Source organism: Mixophyes fleayi, chromosome 7 (genome assembly GCF_038048845.1).
Source record: "Mixophyes fleayi isolate aMixFle1 chromosome 7, aMixFle1.hap1, whole genome shotgun sequence".
In the NCBI taxonomy this organism is placed as follows: Eukaryota; Metazoa; Chordata; class Amphibia; order Anura; family Limnodynastidae; genus Mixophyes; species Mixophyes fleayi.
The window spans coordinates 115922027-115944722 of NC_134408.1; the positions used below are offsets into that span (position 1 = coordinate 115922027).

The 22696-nt window shown below is 38.0% G+C and overlaps 1 protein-coding gene across 1 annotated transcript in view; it reads right to left on the bottom strand.

The window, feature by feature from the left end:
• Positions 1-22696, bottom strand: part of COL6A1 (collagen type VI alpha 1 chain) — a 49691-nt gene that overhangs the window by 23696 nt on the left and 3299 nt on the right. The window contains exons 2-19 of the mRNA XM_075180460.1: positions 21234-21363; positions 18380-18580; positions 18024-18183; positions 17734-17856; positions 16824-16844; positions 16677-16697; positions 16422-16466; positions 16287-16340; positions 13977-14021; positions 13859-13885; positions 13548-13574; positions 12516-12560; positions 10429-10482; positions 9330-9392; positions 8790-8852; positions 6745-6798; positions 6620-6655; positions 3283-3345 (exon numbers count right to left, since the gene is read on the bottom strand). Coding sequence (XP_075036561.1) covers positions 3283-3345; positions 6620-6655; positions 6745-6798; positions 8790-8852; positions 9330-9392; positions 10429-10482; positions 12516-12560; positions 13548-13574; positions 13859-13885; positions 13977-14021; positions 16287-16340; positions 16422-16466; positions 16677-16697; positions 16824-16844; positions 17734-17856; positions 18024-18183; positions 18380-18580; positions 21234-21363 — 1232 coding nt within the window. The remainder of the gene's footprint in view (positions 1-3282; positions 3346-6619; positions 6656-6744; positions 6799-8789; positions 8853-9329; positions 9393-10428; positions 10483-12515; positions 12561-13547; positions 13575-13858; positions 13886-13976; positions 14022-16286; positions 16341-16421; positions 16467-16676; positions 16698-16823; positions 16845-17733; positions 17857-18023; positions 18184-18379; positions 18581-21233; positions 21364-22696) is intronic.

Genomic DNA, 22696 nt, shown 5'->3' on the forward strand with positions numbered 1-22696 from the left:
ATCTGAGCCCAGCGTGTCTGAAGACAGTAGCGCTCATGTCACTGAATGTGGGACTTATTATTGTAAGCTCCTCTAGATGTGAGATCTCTGACAAAAATCAGAAAGAGCCTTTTGATTCCTCCTGCTGCACACTGCATAAAACTTGAGTTCAATAACTTTATGTAATACATCTTTTTTTTTTCATTTTGGGCCCCAAAATTAAGGTGCGTCTTATACATGGGTGCGTCTTATACATGGAGAAATACGGTAATAGAAGGAAGATTAAACAATGTGTTTAGTAATCATTTCAGAAAGGCATTACAAGCTAATAAATGAAGGTAGTTGAAAGATCATCATCAGTTATTTATATAGTGTCACTAATTCCGCAGCACTATACAGAGAACACACTTACATCAGTCCCTGCCCAAATAGAGATTACAGTCTAAATTCCCTAACATACATTGGTCAATTTCATAGCAGCCAATTAACTTACCAGTATGTTTTTGGAGTATGGGAACAAACCCACACAAACATGGGGAGAACATACAAACTCCACACAGCTAATGCCATGGTCAGGATTCAAACTCATGACCCCAATGCTGTGAGGCAGAAGTGCTAACCACTAAGCCACCGTGCTGCCCAAGATGGAATCAAAAATGCCATTAAGTAAAATATAAGCTTTCAAAAAAGGCCATTTACTTCAATAATCTCTAAAAAGTCTTGTATGATCAAATACATTTGGCTACAAATGCATTTTAGCTTAATCAAGCATCAGGAGGATTTCTAAACAACCCATATTGCAAAGTAGTATTAGATACAAAAGTGTATATGACAACTCCAACCTTTTTTTTTATTCCTATTCCCTTACTCATAAATGTTTTACATAATTTATTGTTATTTGTTTCTGCAGTTTATTAGGGGAAGTAAATGTAACACTTTTCTTTGGAGAATCTAGCCAATAATTTTGATAATTTATTTGATTGGTTTTCACAACCCCTCAATTAATTTAATAAGTTATTTGATTGTTTTTCACAAACCCCCTCCGTCCAAACATTTATTACAACAGACCTAGAGAGGTAGCCAAGGACTTATCAGACTATCAGTGATCCTTAGTATTCGAAGGACGCCGTTAAGTTTTAATATTAAAGGTACGAGGCAGCAGAAAAATTCATAACAATAAATTGCAGATTGTTTTTTTTATAATTTGAAGGATAAGAATAAAGTTGCTTGAGATTATCTTTAATAACATCCTACAAAACTATACTTCAAAACTATACTTCTAGACTAGATTTCTAGACTGCACAAGGAAACATTATGAACACATTAACATAGAGCTAGAGCTCATAGGTTTGTGCCTGAATTTGTGATATCTTATAGGGTGTTAACTGTGAATATAATAGGTAGACTAGTTTAACTTTTATGTTGCCTTCAGTGGGAAATTGTTTTAAAGTTATTTCGGAGATTTAAGCTGAAGTGTATCCTGAGTCTGTAAATATACTGTAGTAGTCAGGACTTTGATAGCCCATCCCTTTCACAAAACAAAACGACTTGTCTGGCTGCCACCTCTGCTGTGTTTTACTTTGTTGTAGCAATGTTGCTCCACTCTGCCAATCAGAACACTATGAGCCTCATTTAGAGTCTCACGCAAAGTCCGCTTCAGGCGCGTCCTGCACATTTCCACTGTCGGGCATGCGCAGTAAGCATCAGTTCCGTCTGCTTTTCAGACGCAGTATACACTGCGACAGCTTGTGTCTCAGTACGAGAGAAAGGGCGGAACTTGGAGTTATGTAGGCATGACCATGAATAATTCAGATACTATGGGTGTCTACCCGCAAAAACTACCCAGGTCGGATCAAGACGCAGGCGGAACACACGGCAAAAAAGACAGAAAAAGTGCAGCAGGATTTAGGTGGTGCAAGTAGTTCGCTAGCTGTGGGAACTGGTCGCAGCTTGGTAGGGTATTACGAGAGGGACGCAACTGGGGTTGCATGCCACTCGTAATACCCTACCAAGCTGCGGCACACTCCCACTCCTGCTCTTTCATGTAAGTCTTAGACGCACATTACGTCCGACTCTAAATGAGGCCCTATGAGTTCTACAGAGAAGCTTGTATGTTTCAGGGCACGTTTAAATCTATTGGGTCTGAGTCATTAAGGAGAGTAAGGCAAAAAAAAGAGTAACTTTGATCCTGGACAAACCATGTTACAATGCAAGGGGTGCAAATAAGTTTATTATTTTGCATGTAAGGAAAATACTGTCTGCTTTTTCAAGTAGCACATAAATAATTGATAACTTTATTTTTACACTGAAATTTAAAGTTGTTCTAGGACATTCCCTATCCCAACAATAAACCTGTCCATACATTTTAAATCCCCCCCCCCTCCAATGCAACATGGTTTTGCTAAAGTGAAAAGTTACTCCTTTTCTATTCTTTGCTCTCCTAATGACTCAGGCCCATTCATGCTATTGCGCATTTAACCCACTAATACCTGAAAATCTCATTAAAAATAAGATGAATGACTTATGAGTTTGCTCTGACCATTGTGTTCTAAAATTAAAAGTTTTAGAATACGACACAACCTACTTCTCATGTGTTAAACTAAAAAAGCTATGTATCCCAAAAAAAAGATCTAAAACGGATGTGTGCATATGTATAAACAAGACCTTGATGTTATTTTATTACCATAAAACAGTAGAAAAATGTGTGCTAATAGTATCAAACATTAATTGAAAATTTAGTAAATATCAATTATAAATATTTTTATTTAACACAACCTCCCTGCCTGGCTGTACAAACAAAGTTTATCCATTCACAGTGAGCCTCGTGAGCATGAGCTGATAGTCTGCATGGCACATGCCCTTTCAAGCCTACTGAAAAGTGGGGCTGTCTGAAAGAGAAGCTGGGGTAATGCTGAACTCATCCTTATAAACCATACTGCTGTTGCTATTGCTGCATGACCCCATACATTTATTTCTGCACCGCCACTCAATCACTGCATGAGCCAGGCTGCGAGAGGATAAGATATGTATGCACAGCAAGGCTTCTGACTGAAGCCCTGCACAGTCAAGGACAATCAAGGGGGATATTTTAGGACAGGTGGATAAATAAAAATATTCTACTTTTATGTTTTGTCCTTTAGGACACTATTTTACACTGATTGGCCAAGTGAGACAATACAACAATCCAAGCTTCAATACTTACAGAAACCTTGATATAAAATACAGTCTTAACAGTAACAGGCATACACACAGATTCATTGTGATATTTAAAGAGATGAAATGCAGACTCTACACAATCACTACCTTTTCTCCTCTAGGTCCTCGTAAACCAGACACCCCAGGAGGCCCCCTCTCTCCTGCACCGCCCTGTGGAAAAGTAATAACAATTAGAATACTATGTAAAACAAACAATATACATTGGTAAGTGAACATAACGGCATATCGTATGTGACCGGATTATTGCTCTCACAATTTGTTTTTTACTTAATAAAAGGGTCACAGATAAGTAGGGTGTTGATGAAGACATTATGGGGTAGATGTATGCAAGTCACCGGAAATCGGCGACTTTGCAGCTAAAATTTATAGCGGCGATGGCTTGTAAAGGCAAACTTGCCTTCACAAGCCATCGTCCCTTTAAATTTTCACTGCAAAGTAGCAGATTTCCAGCGACTTGCAGAAATCGGACTTTCATACATTTACCCCTATGTGTGTTTCATATAAGTTTTATACCTATATAGAGGGTAACAGGCATTTTCTGATTCACTGAGATATCTACAATTTGAACTGCTGCTTCTTACATTGTATCAATACACATCTCACCAGCTCTCACCTTCTGGTCTATTGTCTTCTATAACTTTTTTGACTTAATTAATAATTTAACAAAAATACATACTGTCTGCATACATACAGGGGTTGTAGCAGGCATATGAATAATCATTATTTCTAAAATCATATTTGACAACTATTTATTTTGTTAGTCTCATCTTAGTTCTTCAAGGGTGGGTCTTTGAAGTGGAATTCTGTATTATTTTTCACTGTCACTGTAACCTAACAGAACTTGCACCTTTGTATTTGCTTTCCATTTGGTACACTTTTCTTTTGGAACATGTACATTAGCCTTGCTTCCAAATATTCTAATATACTGCCGGTTATTAGTTGCAACGACAGAAACAGCTGTTTGCCTAGACAATTGCCTACTAATGGCAGCCAGCATCCTAGAACCAAATGGTCCAGCCAATTGCCTACTAATGGCAGCTGACATCCTATAACCAATCGGTGGCAACAGACACTGCCTTGCACTGAGTTGGTTGCTGAGCAATGGCAACTAGCATCTTCTGTGTGCAGCTGCCTAGCAGTTCCATTCATTAGTGCCCACTGCACAAGTGTTATTCATTATGAAGGGCTCTCTCTCTTATAAGTTCCCCTTGCATTTATAAACACCTTCCTTTATTATTCCTGTGCTGGTGATAGTTTAGTCTGAACCAGTGTGCTGTGTCTGCATATCCTGTATAGTTCTTCTGTTGTGACCCGGACCTTGTATTTCTTCTCCTTCCTTTGTTTTTTGGATTTTTATTGACCTCTGCCTGCTCTGACCTCAGCCTGTTTACTGGAGTTGCTATTAAAATTTACCTGTCCTGATATCTGCATGATTACCATACTGGCTATTAACCTCTACCTGCCCTGACCATGGCCTGTTTATTGGACTGTATCTTTGCCTGCCACTTCCCTTTCTGACCTCAGCCTGTTTCTCGGATTCTTATAGCTACCATAGGATATACACAGTATTTAAGCACAAAAACTTCTAGAAAGGCACTCATGGGACTTAAACTATATTTATTAATTGTATCAGTCAATCAGTACTTTCTCAAGATCTAAATGATTGCCTAAAATACTGACTTACATCTAATTGCAATTTTTACTGAGAATGATTAATGTTAATGTATATTTTTAATTTAATCACAGTTAAGCGCTAGTCTGATCACACCACTTCATGTACTGGCCATGCCCTCACTAGCTGTGCATGCTACTAGGTGGGCCCCTCACATTGTTTTCCCTGGTTGGCTCATCATGCCCCAGTCTGACCTTGACCACAATATGTCATTGGCATTCTATGTCAAACTACTGTACTTTGCTTTCTTTCACAGAGAGTACAGTTCTTTTTCTCTGTTATACCCCTTTGCTTAGGGTTCTATGGTACTGTGGTTCTATTTTTTTTCCAAGATGGTTTGTGTTTTATCACTTGTGTATTTAGTGCACATAGTATCTTTAGCATTTGTGAAGCAATATTTTAGTGAATGTTTTATGCACTTTTTGCAGCACCTCCCACTTTTCCGCTGTGGTTTCACATTTGCAAATTTGCACAATTTGATATTCGCCTATGCTATGGGAGATGATAATTTTTGCTTTTTGAGCTTTTTTTCCTTAATTATCTTGGGGTAGAATGGGCCTGGTCTCATGTGTACCTTTGCCTATTAAATATCATCCTCACTTAAACCACCAATGACTGGTAGTTTTTATTTGTCAGATTGACCACTCTGAAATTTATTGAGCTGGCATTTTTCTTAAGTTTCTGACTTTCACTGTTGTCCTGCTTCTTACATTGCAACACACAGCTCACCAACTGTCATTTTCCTGTCTTCTACGCCTTTCTAAGGCAGCAACCACATGTATTGCTTTTCCTTTAAATAGCAAGTTATGAAATTTTAAAGCTTGCGTCTGATTTTTTAAAAATGTTTATATTTTTCTTAGCTGTACTTCTACAAAGTATTATATCCTTTTCAAGATCCTCTCCGGAGGTTACAAAAAATATGGTTGCCAGTTACACAGACACAAGCTCACAGCTCTCAGCATGTCATGTGAAGGCAGAAGAGGGAGGAGGAAGGGGTAAGACTTTACAGTACACAGAGCAGACAGAACCCTGAAAGGCATTCCAGAGCCTAGCTGCTCACTACATGCCATGTGACTGTGGTTCCCATGGTATTATATGACACTGTGTCGAATTATAAACAATATATAGCAACCCTAGAAAACAAACCAGGGGAAATAGTAACTAACATTCTTCTTATAGCCTGTCACAGTGAATTATGTTACAAATGAACATACCTCATTTTTTTCAAGTTTGGCCACAATGAACATTTGATTGATTTGTCAATATGACAATATCAGTGATATTGTTGTGTCTTTGCCCAGCATACTTAACTGTGTGCTCAAGAGGCTTATGTGCCTCTATCCAACAATCTATATTCTACTAGAAACAGATTAAAGAATAAAAACATTGCTATTAATATAAAACTACTTGTATAGTGCCTCCTGAAAATTGCCCAATGCATGTACCTAGTCGATATATGTTAAGTATAGCCGAGAGCAGAAGCCAGGTGTGACCTTGAAGTTAGCTGGACAAAACATCTAGACACATCAGCTGAAAAAATAAAGTTGTTGCACTGTGCTTCCAGTGAGCTTCGTAAATTAGATACACTGACTTTTATACATGAGAGATTTACCAATACTACTCCTCAAAACTACCATCTACCTGATTTCCAAAACTTGTGAATATATAATTTTACAAGACCCAGATTTAATTTCTGTCTTAATGTGGTTTTGATCTGTGTGACAATAATCAGTATTTTGTGATGTCTCTTACCCGGTCACCTGGAGGCCCATCAGCTCCAGCATTGCCCTGCAAAGACCAAAAACACAATTCACAACTTGCAAAGCTACCAGTAATTCTCAGTTTGCAATCTATCATATGGTCTTACAGCCACTTACCTCATCTCCCGACTCTCCTTTCGCTCCTGGTGGACCATCTACTCCAGGATCTCCCTGTAATATAAACATGTCAATGTATGTAACATGATGATACAATCTGCTAAAACAATAAATAATGTTGTAATACTAATTATATAAAACACTTCAATTGGACAAGATCTTGTGGAAGAGTAAGGCTGTAATACATAAATATTTAAATAATTTTCAGGCTCTTTTCTACTTATTGTCAACATATGCACTTCCACTTCTGTTTGTTTCTAATGTTATAATCAATCATTAAATAGCAATACGTACAACAGAGCATATATGGGATGGCTCAGAATTCTGGTGTTTCAACACATGATTTTAGCATCTTAGACAGACTCTTACGGGCATATTCAATTGTTGGCGTTACAGCCAAAAGTAACGTGCCCCGCGCACTATTACCGTCATTACAGTAATAGTGCGTGTAAATACCGTTTTTACGGTAGTTTTCTCGCTGGATTTCAGCTCGCGGCTCAGAGAACTGCGAGCTGAAATCCAGCTTAGTATTACCGTAATAACGGAAATAGTTTTTCCGCGGCAGAAACCGCAGACATTTGAATATGCCCCTTAGATTTAGCCTGTTACTGAGCTGGAAAATGATAACATATGCAAATAGATCAGATGATGTATTTATTAAACATTGATGTGAGATTGGTATCATCTACAGACATAATGGCCTGATTTAGAGTTGGACACACATCAGGCATATTTTTCACTCTAAAAAGTCGCCCATATTCAGAGCAATACACACCTCATGATGCGTCTAGCTGAGAATCAGGAGCATATACGCCAGAGTTACTCCACGCTTAAAAATAGCATATTTTACACTGGTAACAATATTTACCATTAGAAATCAGGGATTTATCATTGATAGTCGTGGATTTATCATTGGACATCTTTGACCTATCATAGGTAGTCACTAATTCATTATTGAAAGTCATTTAATATTAGTAGCATGAGGACTACTTGGAGTGGACTCAGTAGATACTCTAGTGGGTCTCTGCCACATGTGGCCACCTGAAACGCTTTGGTTAGGTTTCCAAGGTCTTCTGTGGCAACCCTGTGGATGTTTGTGGTCTACAAAGTTATAAATACAGTGTGCCAACATTCACACGGGTTAGATCATTAACAGATCAAAAGAGTGGTACCAAATTATAATGCAAATGGAAGGTGAAGTCCAGGCAGCAGGTCAAAACATGCAGGACACATGGGTAGCCATATTTGAGACAGAAGGTCAGCAACAAAGAATCTATAAAGTCTATATTTGTGATGGAAAGCAACACACAGAGTAATAAAGTACTATAATTGGGCAAATATTAGAGAAAGTGCAAAGTTTATAGAAGGATACATTTGCTATAAGATGGCAGTGAATTGTGTGGTTTTGCCAGTAAGCAAGATGGCTGCTGCTGACAGGAAATGCCCAGTAATAAGAATGCCCATAAGTAAATAAATAGGATACTCTTTACAGAGTGGCAAACTAGCATTTAGAGATATGACTGGAGCAGAGACAGAAGTTGATTACATTATAAGTAATTGTGGATTTATCACTGGCAATGGACTTTTTGAACACTAAATATTCCTTTATTGTTCAGCAGAATGTGTAGAAATTGGATCTTGGAGGTTTGAGGGAATAATCAGAAGGGTCATTTATTTCCCACCTGCATCAACTAACTCGGCCTGCCAACCAACATAATATGATGGCTATAAATGTAGCAGGATAAGCACTGTTCCTTATACTTTGAAGATATTATATGGTTCACAGTTGTTATCATATCTCTATGTTTCGAATACCAGAGGAGCTCACCAGAAAATATGTCCACTGATCTCTCAGACCCTTTATGGGAAATGAATATGTTGCAGTTTTTACTCTACAGGCCCAGTTGTAGTATGGGTTTGCATGGAAAATCCTTACCCCTCCTTTTTATATCCCAAGGCTTTGTCAAATCAGATTGAACATGTAAGTGTTGAGAATGGTTCGACCAGGTAGACCATCATCCTCAATGGATCTCTTAAAATCTTACCTTATCACCTATATTCCCGGAATTACCAGGTTTCCCAGCACTTCCAGCTGCTCCAGGATCTCCCTGGAAAGAAAAAAAAACATATTGTAGCAAATGCTGGAAACCTTTTTGTTCTGTGTGACCAGTGCATGATGCCCCTTCCCTCATACAACAACAGCTGTATCCCTGTAATATTTCCCTTATCTTTCTTTGTTTTATGCACTTCCATTCTATCTATATATTTTAGAAGCATTAAGTCTGTGGCTTTTTATGATTCTATCTGGTGTGTAATGCTCCTTGTGATCTTACTCATTGCTAGAAAATGTGATAACAAATATCTGCACATTTTCTCCTTGGATGGGACCCTAGGGAAAATCAGTGGAGATTTTAGCAAAAACTATGACGCCATGAGACTCCGGAGACTGTCCCGGAGACACATCTCGCCACCTCGTGGACAACTGAAATCCCCCTTGGTCTTCTTGTCTAGCCACTACTTTCCTGTCCTTGCCTAGTTTCAATTTAAGATTTCTCTTTAACAGGTACAATAAAAAATGGAATTACCTTTTTGCCCCGTGTTCCATATGAACCAGGGTCTCCTTTAGGTCCAGGAGGTCCAGATTCTCCCTGTAAGGACAACAGTTGCACATTTAATTGCAGGTTAAAGAAGACACACTGAATCTGGAAATTGATCAATGACTAACACATAGGAACTCCATCTTCTCTCTCTCTCTCCATTGCACCTCTTTTTGGGAACATTTCTAAATTAGACGTACCATATAATCACTTAGTGGCCTACATAACTACTGTAGTTTGAATATATATGGCATCATCTTCTATTATTTTTCAAATTAATAAATGATGTGTAATGGATCACTTTGTAGCTTTAGACACTGACATAAAATCACCACGTTCTACAATCTGAGGACATTAGCCAGTTCAACAGTGTTCGAGCCTGTCCGACAGTGTTTGCGCCTGTTCAACAGTGTTCGAGCCTGTTCGCACTCATGTACCATGTGAGATCACATTTCAATCTGGTTCAAAGCTTTTAAACATTTCTAACATAGATGAAATATAGGGCTGATGTTTGTGTGTTTTACCTTGACAAAGGTGGACTGCACCCCACCAATATGTCGTTGTACTTAAATAAAGTATTTATTTCACTTATTTCAGTTCCCTTATGGAATGCAACCAGATGACTATCTTCTGACTGTAAGTGTAATGTAATCCTCTCTACAGTATATTCATATATATGTACCAGATATCTTCTGGTACATATATATGATATACCTAATGACATTGTTGTGATATTTTCTTACTGATGTTTCAGAAATCCCTAATCCACTTTTACCAACAATATTTTTGTCTGCAACATTTTTACAAAGAGTGCTCCTGGGCTGTATTAGAGAGCCTATGAAAGTAGGTAGACTCAATGAAAACTTTAGATAAACACCAATAACTTGATCTCTTCATTTTGTAACTGCACAAATACTACCCAAGTCTCTGCAATAGCTCTCTTTGATTGCATTTACACTGAATATACAGCGACTACATGGATATATCGCTGTAATATCCTCAACAGAAAATATCAAAATACTTATAAGTACAATTCATTTAAAAGTAAAAATCTAGAATCCATATAAGCAGTTATTTCTCTATTTACCTCAAAACCTGGTGATCCTTTGCAACCGGCGAATCCAGATACTCCATCTTCTCCCTAGACCAAAGGCGTATAGAAACCGAAATAATCAGACGACAGCTGCATTTGGATGCGTCAGAATTTTAACAGCTACTGAAGGTAATTTACAACACACATAAAAATTATGCAGTGCGTATTACAGAGTTTGCTTTTGAGCATAGCAGACAAATAGTCGTCGTCGTCCCCCCCCCCCAACAAAAAAGTAATTTCATGCTCCATCTATATTCCACCTACTCAGAAAATCAGCGCAAACATTGCAGAGTTTTTAAAGAAAATTCCTAGTGCACTTACTCTTATATGTTTTTTTATAATTCAGGAAACTAAAGGGATATAACAATAGTCATCATTTTGATCTTTTAAGTACATTGCTTGCATGGCTTTTATTTTATTAACCTCAATGTAGCAAAAGAAAAGCTGTTGAAATTACTGAATGCTTGAAATACACAGATCACTATATTACAGGCCTGCAGTAAAATACAACAATAAAAGTGATAGCTCATGAGGCAAAACAGCTCAAAGCTATCACTTTTATTATTGGGTATAAGTTTGGGAATTGGAAGAGCCCACGGAGCATGCTCAGAGTATCCCAGCTTCACATTGGATGTGAAAGAAAGATACAGACTCTACTGTAAGACTTTCTTTGATTAAATGATTGCAGAAAAATACAACCAGCACTATGGCTGGACCCTTGATTGGGTACTTTAGTCATCTGACCAATGGATAACACCACTGAATAAGTAGTACTGTCTGTACTTTCAAACAGTCCTGGAATAAATATACTAAGGAGGGAGCTTTCTTCACACTGTGTGCAGTCTTTGCATTGCTTCGATATCAGTTCCTGAGGAGGTGAATCAGAATGAACCACTATAAAATGTGAATGACTATGTCTATTTGATTCAAAAAAAGGAATGCTACACTTAATCTACATCCACTCACTAACTGGAGCCTGAAGCAGCCCATGTGGTGAGGGAGGGCCTGGTGACGCTTGTCCATCCACTACAGAGGTCACCATTCTTCTCTTCTGAGCAGATACAGAGGGCTTAGGCACTCAGAACCGAAATCCAAAAACAGGCTTTATTGCACATGTGCCATCCCCATAGCATGCTAAATAGAGCAGGCCAGGCTCCCTAGAGCAGACCAGCATCGTCACCTACAAAAACACTTTTGCTTCAGGGGCCCAGTGATCGAATATTATTCCCCTGGTTGGGCCACAAAAATAGCACTCTATAAAAGATATCTCGCATATTTCTGTATACTGGCATAAAAACAGATGTTACAGGTGACAATACAGTCATGTACATCTTGAACGTTTTGGCTTGTCTCCATCAGCACTGTTGGTTTGATAACAGATAGTGGTAAACTGGCATACAATACTTAAAAAATATTGCATTTTCATAAAGGTGTTCAGGAAAACAGTAGAACAGCTATACATTGCTTTCCCAAAATATAGAAAAAAAAACATAGGTCTTGAAGCAGTCTCCACAACTGTACAATTCTTTTGTGGAACACTCACAGGTTTCTCTTGCAAAATTAGGCGGAGTCTAACAATGGGAGTGTTGTTCGGTGAATCGGGTCTGTATTTGAAAAGGGGGCTGGTCAGTAAAGGGGATCAACTATATAGGTTTTTACCAGTCCAGAGATCTGAGGATGGCCAGGTCAGGAATTGTATCCTCATCCAGAGAAAGAAATGGCTCCTATGCAAAATATACCATTCTGCTGCACAAATTAGTGTCAAGTGGTGTAAGGGCATACTCAACAGGTGCAAACGCAGATTCATGACATCAGGGGGAAATGACTCCTGGGGGTAAATGTATTAACCTGCGCTTTTTGCAAGTCACCAATATTCAGCGTCTTTGCAGGGGAAATTTAAAGTGGCAATAGCTTTAAAGGCAAGTTTTGCCTTTAAAGCCGCTTTAAATTTCCCCTGCAAAGTCGCCAAATATCAGCTCCTTGCAAAAAGCGCAGGTTAATACATTTACCCCCTGAAGTCCAGTGAGCTATTTTATGCTGTGTAAGTAATTTCGTTGTGTAGATATTTAATTAGTACTCACTTTTTGTCCGTCAATTCCATCAATTCCTCTTTTGCCTTTGTCACCCTGTAAAAAGATGTAAACAAAAAATTTTTTAGAGAACACATACAAAGTTTAGGGAACCAGTTGGTAGGTTATATACTGGCATTGAGCACAGGGTGCAGACAGAGTTGAAAACAGGATAGAGTTAAGAGTTATACTGACAGTGTTATGCACAAAATATGTAAGTATGAGGCTAAATAGAGGCTAAAATTGGAGGTTTGATTGAGTATGAGAACTGAAGGTAAAGTTGTGCATGAATAAGAAGTTTGTCAAAGTGATCCAAGGTTTGATAAGATCACAGGAAAATATGTAAATAATACCATGAAAATTATTGACTGAAAGATATTCCAAGGTAGTTATCAGCTGTTTGACAGGTGACAACCTGCATATGTTGCTCCAGTTAATGTTTGAACAGGCAGATTTTAAGGTGCATTTAGTTGTATGCTGCTTGCTGTCAAACTCTGTATTATAGTCTTTGCCAAAGGTTATGGAAAAGGTTCATAATTGCTGCAGAGTGGCCACAGTGTGAAATTAAAGGGGTTATTGCTGCTGCCAATTGATGTGGTCATTACATTACAAAGGTTAAAGTCAAACTTGCCTACTTTTGGCAAGTTGCATCCGGGAGAGGGGCGTGTCTGGAGGGTGAGGCGGGGCCAAATGCAGCATTTTGGCCCCACCCCAGCGACAAATATGCCGTTTTGACACGGGGGCGGGGCCAAAATGACACTATTCACCGCAAATTGTGTCATTTTAGCCCCGCAATTGCGGGATACGGGAGACTTGCCAGCTCTCCCGGGAGTCCGTGAGCCCGACCCAAATTTCGTGAGTCTTCCAGACATTCCGGGAGTGTTGGCAAGTATGGTTGAAGTTGAATGAGCAGACGCAGATCCAGTATTAGGACATAGTTTTCAAGCAAAGATGGAAAGCAGTGAAAAGGTTTTACAGCTTAACTAAGAGGCACAGGATGGTCATGTAACATAAATATACTGTCTAAAGACTGTGTATACTCACTTTTGCCCCCTTTCCTCCTCTACCACCCTGTTAGAGAAAATCAAGACAGTTAGACCATAAAATAATATATTGTAAAAGAATAAGGAATTAATTTAATCTGTAGTTATTGGACAGGCCCCAAGACTATGGCCTCTACTATAAGCTACATATGGATCAGGGTGGTCTCTCTGAACAGACCCTGAGGGGTTTCACATACAAACCTTCAGGATCTCTGCATCCACTTTACATATATTTACTCTGGCCCATCAGCTACAAAAATAGATAAACATAAGACTCTGAAGACATTGAAGGACTTCCTATGTCCAACTCACCTTTTCTCCTCTGACACCTTGGTCACCCTGTAGAGAAAGACAATAAAACACAGCTTAAGGACCTGGTCATGGAAAACATCCAAAGCGATAGGTAACAGGTACAGCACCGAGAACATACCTTCATTCCCTGATATCCTACAGGTCCAATGTCACCTTGACGGCCCTGCAGAAAAACACCCACATGGTCAGAAACACAGATGTATAAAAATATGGTTTTACTGTGGATGACATGGGCATGTGGGAAGATTATTATAAGGTGCCAATACTATCTATTTGTGGAAATACCTGAGTAAGGCTGGTGTGTAAGATAATAGTAAGGAGAACTGGTAAATTATGTTTTAGGATGCAGTCAAACATTTATGAATGTAACATTAACATTGACTATATCAATACAATTGAGATTGAAACAAGTAAAATAAAAGGTTTGGAAGAGAAAGTTGAAGTTCTACAAAAAGTGTAGAGGACATAACTGCATGACTTTGACTAACCTCTCAGATAATGTGGTACGGATTAGCAAATACTTCACAGAAAGTCAACGGGGCATATTCAACTAGATTCTGGAATCGAGGCTAAGCGCGGCTGCCTCCTTCCCGATACCGCTACACTGCAGATTTCCCTTCGCATCCCATAGGGTTGTGAAGGGAAATTTGCTATGTGTACCGTAATTGCACTTTATGTGCGCGGCCGCATGATGCCACAATCCTGGAAGCTAATTGAATATGCCCCAAAGAACATTAAATAAAAACTTGTGTGTTAAGACACAGACTATAGAAGCAAGTATGAAATACTTTTGTTAGGGACAGGACAGGAATTATCACCTGAAAGTAGGGGACACCTTTCCCTACAAAGCACATATATCAAACTTATATTCTTTCATCAACAAAGTCAAATTATATTTGGGAGTAAGAAACCTAATTTAACTTTAACTGAGGTGATACATTGTGGTTGAGTAAGAGTACAAGATAAGGTTCTGTTACAGGAATTGCAAGGCTGCAGAATGTTCTGTGTAAGAGGTGTGGCTAGTGGATGAGGCGTGGCCTAGTGGCCTAGTGTCCCAAAGGTTAATCAGCTGTTACCTAGTCCAGAAGGTCATTAAAGCTGCTACATGAAGGATCGGGGTAAAGCGATATCGGTGTCAGAGTCACCTAGAGATAGTTTAATGTTTTGGGTTATCGAGATGGATGTTGCCTAGAGATGTAGACTGGTCTATTCTGATCATGGGGACAGTATTCATTATAATCATTGACAAAAAAATACTAAATTTATATTGTTAAAAACAAATAATAATTAGAATTCAGCTTTTGTGGCTTCCCACAAAAACGTAATCCATTAATGATCTAATTATATATAAAACTGCAAACATTTGCAGTTACAGAAATGGAGAGGTAATTGAGTATTTGTATGAGAAACAGACAGGCATATCTTACAATCCAATGCCCAGTAATAACTAACACTTGTTTATTTATAGACCTGCACTACAATTACAGTACGATACTGTCATCAACCTGAAGACAGTCTGTATAGATATTTAGTGCATGGTGCTGCTGTAAAACATGTTTGATGCATGTAGAACACTTAGAACAGCCTTTGGTGCCTGGTACAGTCTACATGATTAGTTGGTGAGCTGTGTAGATGAATGTTATAATCTGCTTATCTGCATGGGCTTCAGCACTTGATGTTCTCTGCCAGTTTATATTTATGTTTGCACTGTTCTAGCCTCATAGGCAGCACAGTGGCCAAGTGGTTAGCACTTCTGCCTCACAGCGCTGAGGTCATGAGTTCAATTCCCGACCATGGCCTTATCTGTGTGGAGTTTGTATGTTCTCCCCGTGTTTGTGTGGGTTTCCTCCCACACTCCAAAAACATACTGGTAGGTTAATTGGGTGCTATCAAAATTGACCCTAGTCTCTCTCTCTCTCTTTGTCTGTCTGTGTGTTAGGGAATTTAGACTGTAAGCTCCAATGGGGCAGGGATTGATGTGAATAAGTTCTCTGTACAGCGCTGCGGAATCAGTGGTGCTATATAAATAAATGATGATGATGATGATGATGCATACATGTTTGGTGCATTTACAGTAGCAGCCTAATTGGCACACTGTGCCAGCTTATTTAGATACTTTATGCATGGTGTTAGACTGGTGTTAGACTGTATATGTTTGATATGTGTTCAGGTGTTGGATGGGCTGGAGGGCATCTGCCCCCTGGGCCAGTCCCATAGTGGGCTACCCTGAGCTAGGTCACTGGACCACCTGCACTTTTTTCCCTTTTAAATATTCCTAATAGGCTGCTGAGTCGAGTCTTGACCCTGGCCTAATATTTAGCAGCCCTCCCCTGAATGTGTAGCTAGCTTACACAATCATTAGACTTAGACGTTTAGTCCATGGTGTATAAACATTACTGGGATTATCTCTGGGATCTGTTGTACTTACAGGGTCTCCTGGAGGTCCGCGGTCTCCTGGAAGTCCTGTCTTACCGGTTTCTCCCTACAGACACACGGACAGTAAAATGTTAGGAAAGTTTCACCATTTTTGCACTTATACTATTCGCCTTGTTATACCACTCACATCGTCACCAGAAGGACCCCGAGGTCCGGAAGATCCAGCTGGAGGCTAAAGGGTAAAAAAAAAACAAATATTAAAACAAAGAGAGTTATAAAAATATATTACAGCCATAGTCATCCAATATAACTTTGAAAAAACTCATGATAAAAATAAAGGTGACTCTTCATAATATCATCTGAGTCTGTGATATTTAGTTTCTTTAATTTCAGAACAAACATCCAGCACACTTATAGCACTCAATTTATATGAATTACTTACCTGACACTCATAAGTGCAGCACTGTAAAAATTGAGAGAAGAGAAAGAAAAATGAATGTTAACATTATTTTTTAATACAGAGGTGTATTGTATATTTTTATAATAACACACGTATATTTTAGATTACTTAAGATTTTGGGGTACTCACTTCGTGTTCACCATTAGCTATCTGAAAGTGAGAAGGAGAGAGAGAGATTAATATGGTGTGTTTCCTTGTCATTATTGAGTATTCTTTAACAATATAGTGTTACACTCTGAAATAAGACAATTAAACACTTAATAAAGCAAACCCATTATCAGACAATATGCAATACTGCAATTACTTAAAATACTTTTTCTAGTTCAAATGCACATTTATATGCCTACTAATAATAAAGCAATGTACTTTGAAGAATCATACCAATAATACTGTATATCTTACACCTCACATTTTACTATAAACTATATAATTATGCTCCGGTCTGCAGATCAGTTATTATTAATATATATCTTGTATACCATTTATTTGATGCATAATAGCATGCATTCTGTAGAGCCCATATACACAAAAAATACTGAATATTTCTATGCAAACTACTAAAATAAATACCTTAAAATACCTCTGATTGTATTCTCAACATTGAATTTCAATGAGCCACTATTTGACTTGTGTTTGCTTGAGCTGTCATGTTAAAAACTATAGGGCAAAATACTACAGACTGTATTTTAGGCTTCTTTGACTTTTACAATCAATTCAAATATTACACTTTATTTATATAAAACGTGAAAGATTCTACAAATACAATTTATGGCAAATTGTGGTTCAGTCCACTCACGTAAATGGGTGAATATAATTACATTTACTACCCCTATCTAAGTAATGTGTCACTCCATGAACTCTAATTAACTAGGCATCATTGAATTGCATTATACATTTCTATTAATGAAGTTTTCAGACTTCTAAAAAATCAAATGATAGAAAATAGAAAAGACTGAAACAGTCTCATTTTCTATTATTTCTGACTAGTGAAATGGATTGATATAAATTATTTAAGACACATGTTTTGTTAATTACTTACAATGGTATCTATAATGGTATCAATTGTGTTTTCCATCTGCTGACTGGACAGGCCGATGGCACTGGTGGCTGTGAAGTTTCTCCGGTAGCTTGGATCAGAGGCAATAACATTTAGACGTGGTTCCTGAAGACATGACAAGAGAAGGGATTTGAAGCCATCATAAATACTTTGAACATCTCATATTAGATTATGTACTATGGTATAATAGCCGTATCTACTTTTGTTCTTTTGTAATCCTCCACTATATGAATGCTGTCCCTTCATTTATATATTTGCATGTTATATCTTACCAGATGGTTTGGTGAGATGGCAACAGAGAATATTTTTATGTTCAAGTTTTTGGCTTCATTAGCTGCATCTTCTAGACCACCACAGGGCTCCTTGTATCCTTCCAATGGATGGCCATCTGTCACCACAACTAGATACTTGTTATCACTCTGGTGGGATCCTCTATTAGGTGAAAATCATGATGTATGTCAATTGAACAAAACAAAATCTATCCATGTTGTGTATGTAAGAATTTATTGAGACATGAAAGAGAATAATATATTTAGTATCATACAGAATTAGAAATGTTGTGGGACATGACACACAAACATTATGTAATGCATATAATTTAGAAATAATGATATTATACTATACTAACCCTATCAAGACCTCTTCAATGCCTCTTTTGATGGCACAGTCAGTGTGTGTTCCTTTGCCGATGTATTCAACGTCATCAACTTCCTTCTTCAAGGCGTCACGGCCTTTAGGCAAACTGGTCAGGGACTTGATTAACTTGACTTCATCACTGTAGTGCAGAGCTCCTGCATTCCATACAAGGTTGCGATCACAACGATAATACCTACAATCAGAAAGGTGTTGAAAGTTTATGGTGGGATACTGTAAAGTTGTGTGCTACATGCTCATTTGCTTTACAGCTCTGGATGAATCTACTTCACCAATCTTGAATACTTAGAATTTCAGTTCAACCCTCTTCTTCACTCTAATATATATATATATATATATATATATATATATATATATATTGACAACGTCACTTGTGTAGTATATGAAAACAGGTAAATTTCAACTAGGTTTCTAGCCTACTGCTTTTATAACCCCAGGGGAATGTGTCTCTGTAGTAGCTGTTAGCTGCTGAAGGACTATAGACTTGTTGATAAGCTATTTCCGTACGGTTTTGGGCTTGATAAATAAGCTGCTTAATACATTAATGCAGGACATGGTGTGCTACTAAAATCTGCCCAGTAACAAGAAAAGTATATAAGACTTTTTACTGATTCATAAAATCCTAGCTGTAACAAACATATCAACCACATATGAACGACATATAAAATATATAAAATTGTATTTTCACTGTTGTTTTTAATAGCAAATGCAAACTTTCTAATGCAAAAAAATCCAGTGGGTATGAGGCCAGAAACTCTTTCCTATGCACTCTATTCATTAACCATAATTTCATTTTGATATAGATCTATTAACCAATTCAGTATTAATTTCATCTGATTAATTTCTAATAGGGGGTACAAGCGCAAGTTTAGGACTTCAATTAATTTAATTATATTAGTGCGTGAGATCCCTTAGATTGTAAGCTTGAGAGCAGGGCCTTCTTACCTCTACATATGTATGTAAAGCGCTACGGGATCTGCTGGCGCTATATAAATAAATGTTGATGATGATGATAATGAGATAGAGGTGTATTTAATTACACTTACAGAACATAATACCTTACAAAACTGTATGATTTAAAAATGTGTATGTGTCTGTACAGGGGTGAGTGAACGGATTATAATTTGCCACTCTAGACGTAGCCAATAAATACAGTAGTGCAATAGTGCCTTAGCCAGGTTATTTTCTCCCACTTTGTAAATAGTTCAATTCCGTCATAGCATATAAAATAAGACACATACTTGTACATCATTTAACCGCTCTAGATATGTAACAAAAATCACTTTGGTGTTTGCACCAGTGCACCTGGATAGTCCGTATACACCACTTAAAGGTGTACACCTATTATATGATCTCAGGAGATGCCTCCACACACTATAGGTACATCTAAGTTAGCTAGGAGGCATAAAAATCTCAAAAAGTCTAAGTATCTCATTAATGTCCAACCTCCTACCATTTTACGACCACCCTTTCATTAACTTGAACTTTTTACTTTTTCTCCTGAAATTTTGCTGTATTTAGCCTCATTTAATTTATTCACAAGAGGGAAGGTACAAAATTTGCAGTTAAAAGTATAGGTGATATACTGGTGCAAAACACAAAATCTTTTTGCAGAGTAAATATGGCCATGTGCCCCTCCGCACAGCAAGTAGCGCTCCTAAAAATGCAAACTGGGGTGGTATATAGAATATTTTGTTTTACACATGTGAATTATATTGAGCAGCCACATCCATAAAACAATAATGGTTGAGGACTGGCAAGAGTGGCATGGGTTTGGTGTACAAGAAAAATCTAAACCCATTATTACAGCGTTTTCCAAAGGATATATAAATATGTATAAATGGATATATGGACATGTATGATGAATTGATGCATCAATGATGATATTAAAAGACCTAAACTATACGTATAATATATTGCAGCCCAGGAGGAGGGGGGTTCGAGTGACACCATGGACCAATAGGAGTTGCACTGGCCCATGAGACTTGCCCAGATCTGACAATCCTCCCATGAAAAACATATGTCCATTATATAAAAAACTAAGCTAGAAATAGACACACCTACAACTTTTACACAAGTAAATTCTGACAAAATACACACACCTCAATTGCCTTATTTAAATATTTACTAAAAAAACAAAAAAACTATTTTATATAGTTTAGCAGTAACTCAATGCCAAGTAAACACAAACAAAAATGTTTAAAGGCAAAAAACAAAAAAACTCATAAAACAATGGCAACTAGACTGCATTATATACAACAGAGACAACCTGTGGTTTTCTCGCTACTGAAGAACTACGAGTTTCAGTATACCCAACGTTTTTGAGACTCGTATTTCCACAGTGGCTGGGTAGGGTCCGAATGCCCAATACTAATGCACTGCTGAGACAAAGATATGTGAGTTCTATTTAAGCCCATTGATCCCAGGATCAGCACATCTATAATCAAGAGCGTAACTACTGGTGTAGCAGTTATGGGCCAGGTGTCTAAGGAAGGGGGGGAGGGTCAGGATCTGCGTAGATGCTGCTCATGCTACTTGAAGGCCATTTCCCCCTCTGTGGTGTATCTCTCCAAAATTAAATTAAGAGGTAGAGTGGCACAGTAACTGAAGGCGGGGGAGGTGGGGTGTCCCTACCTAGAAACTTTTCTATGGGACTCCTAAAGTTTTTGCTATGCCCCTGGATATAATCTGAAGAAACAACAGGGTGGTCTTATTCAAATGGTTTTACTACAGTCATGAAGAAAGAGCTTGTAGGAAAACAATGGTAAGTGCTGTATTAAATATGAAACCTTTTTTGTTATTGTGGTGATATTATTTGAAGATTTTACCTTGTGTTGAGTTTATCTATAAATTGTTTAGTAAATTCCTTGACTTGGGTCACAAGAGTTTTGAATGGTTTCACACGAAGCGCGACACTTTCTGATGTGTCCAGTACGAAGAAGATATCCACAGGACACTCTGAAGACAAGCAAATTGTACAAAAAGGTATATGACTATGACAAATAATACAAAACATTACAAAGTCCTTCATTGATTTGATAGTAAACTTCATCAAACAGTAGTGTGCAAGACACAAAGGAGCTCATGAAGAGTTGAATGCAAATAGCGTTTTCAGTTTATAATACACATTTTTACTTCTGCACATGCCCACAAAGCAGAAGCTACGGTTGTGGCCATATTTAGTCTCATCATGCGCTTATGGCTGATTGCGGCTTCTTACGATTGAAGAGGCGGAGTGGGTAAGGAGGAGCCGTATAAGGGTGTGTGGGAGCAAACGCGACTTATGTAGACTGAGACTTAGACACAGATGTGCCTGTTAGGAGACAAGAAACTTGCGGTTGCTTGATCACTAGTGTAAGTTATGAATTGATAGTGATGATGGCCAGTTTAGACGCGTTTGGCTCAAAATACCTGTGTAAAATGCGTATTTGTTTGGGACGCAATTTTCGGTGCATATTAGATGGAAATTGCCTTCAACTCTACATGAGCCCAAAACACTTATTTCAAATAAATAACCAACAATGTTACTATTGCCCAGAATGGTATTTATATCTAGGTACTTTAGGACTCAATTACCGCATAATTTGCCTAAATGTCACGACCTGTCTGTTGATTATAGTCCCACCCATTTTAAATATCACTGTCAAATTAACTACCACTGTCATCTGTAGTTTTAAAGGAGCAATTCTACATAGATTTTTTCTTCTTCTGTAACTACAAGTTAAGCATGCATCTGATAGTCATTTTTCTTAGCTATCTTCATACAAACCAATATCTCCTTTTCAAAAGTCTCTGTATAGCAAAAAAAATGGCTGCCAGACACAGTCAGTCTGCCACACAGGCAAAGGCTCACAATTCTCAGCATGTCATGTGATGGGAGAGGGGGGACAATGAGAATGTCTCAGTGCAGACAGAACTGAGAGTGGTGTTACAAAGCCTCTCTGCTTACTACATCATGTGTCATGTGACTGTGGTAGCCATGGTAGTCCAGAATCAAAATCATTAATAGCAGTCAGAAGAAAGAAAGCATTCTTCATATAACTTGCCAGAGTGATTTATATTAAAAATACACCTGATTTTTTTTCATGGGATTGCTACTTTAAATGTTAATATTATCCATCGGGACCCCACACATGCAATTCCAAAGTGTGTGGACATGGGAATCTTGTATGTAAATCGAGCACTGTTAACATTTTACATGTCAGTGTATGATCTCAATTATAGAAGACAAAACAAATAAGGGAAGTGTTATTGTGAGGTGACAGGAAACACTAGTTTCAATAAATGCCCC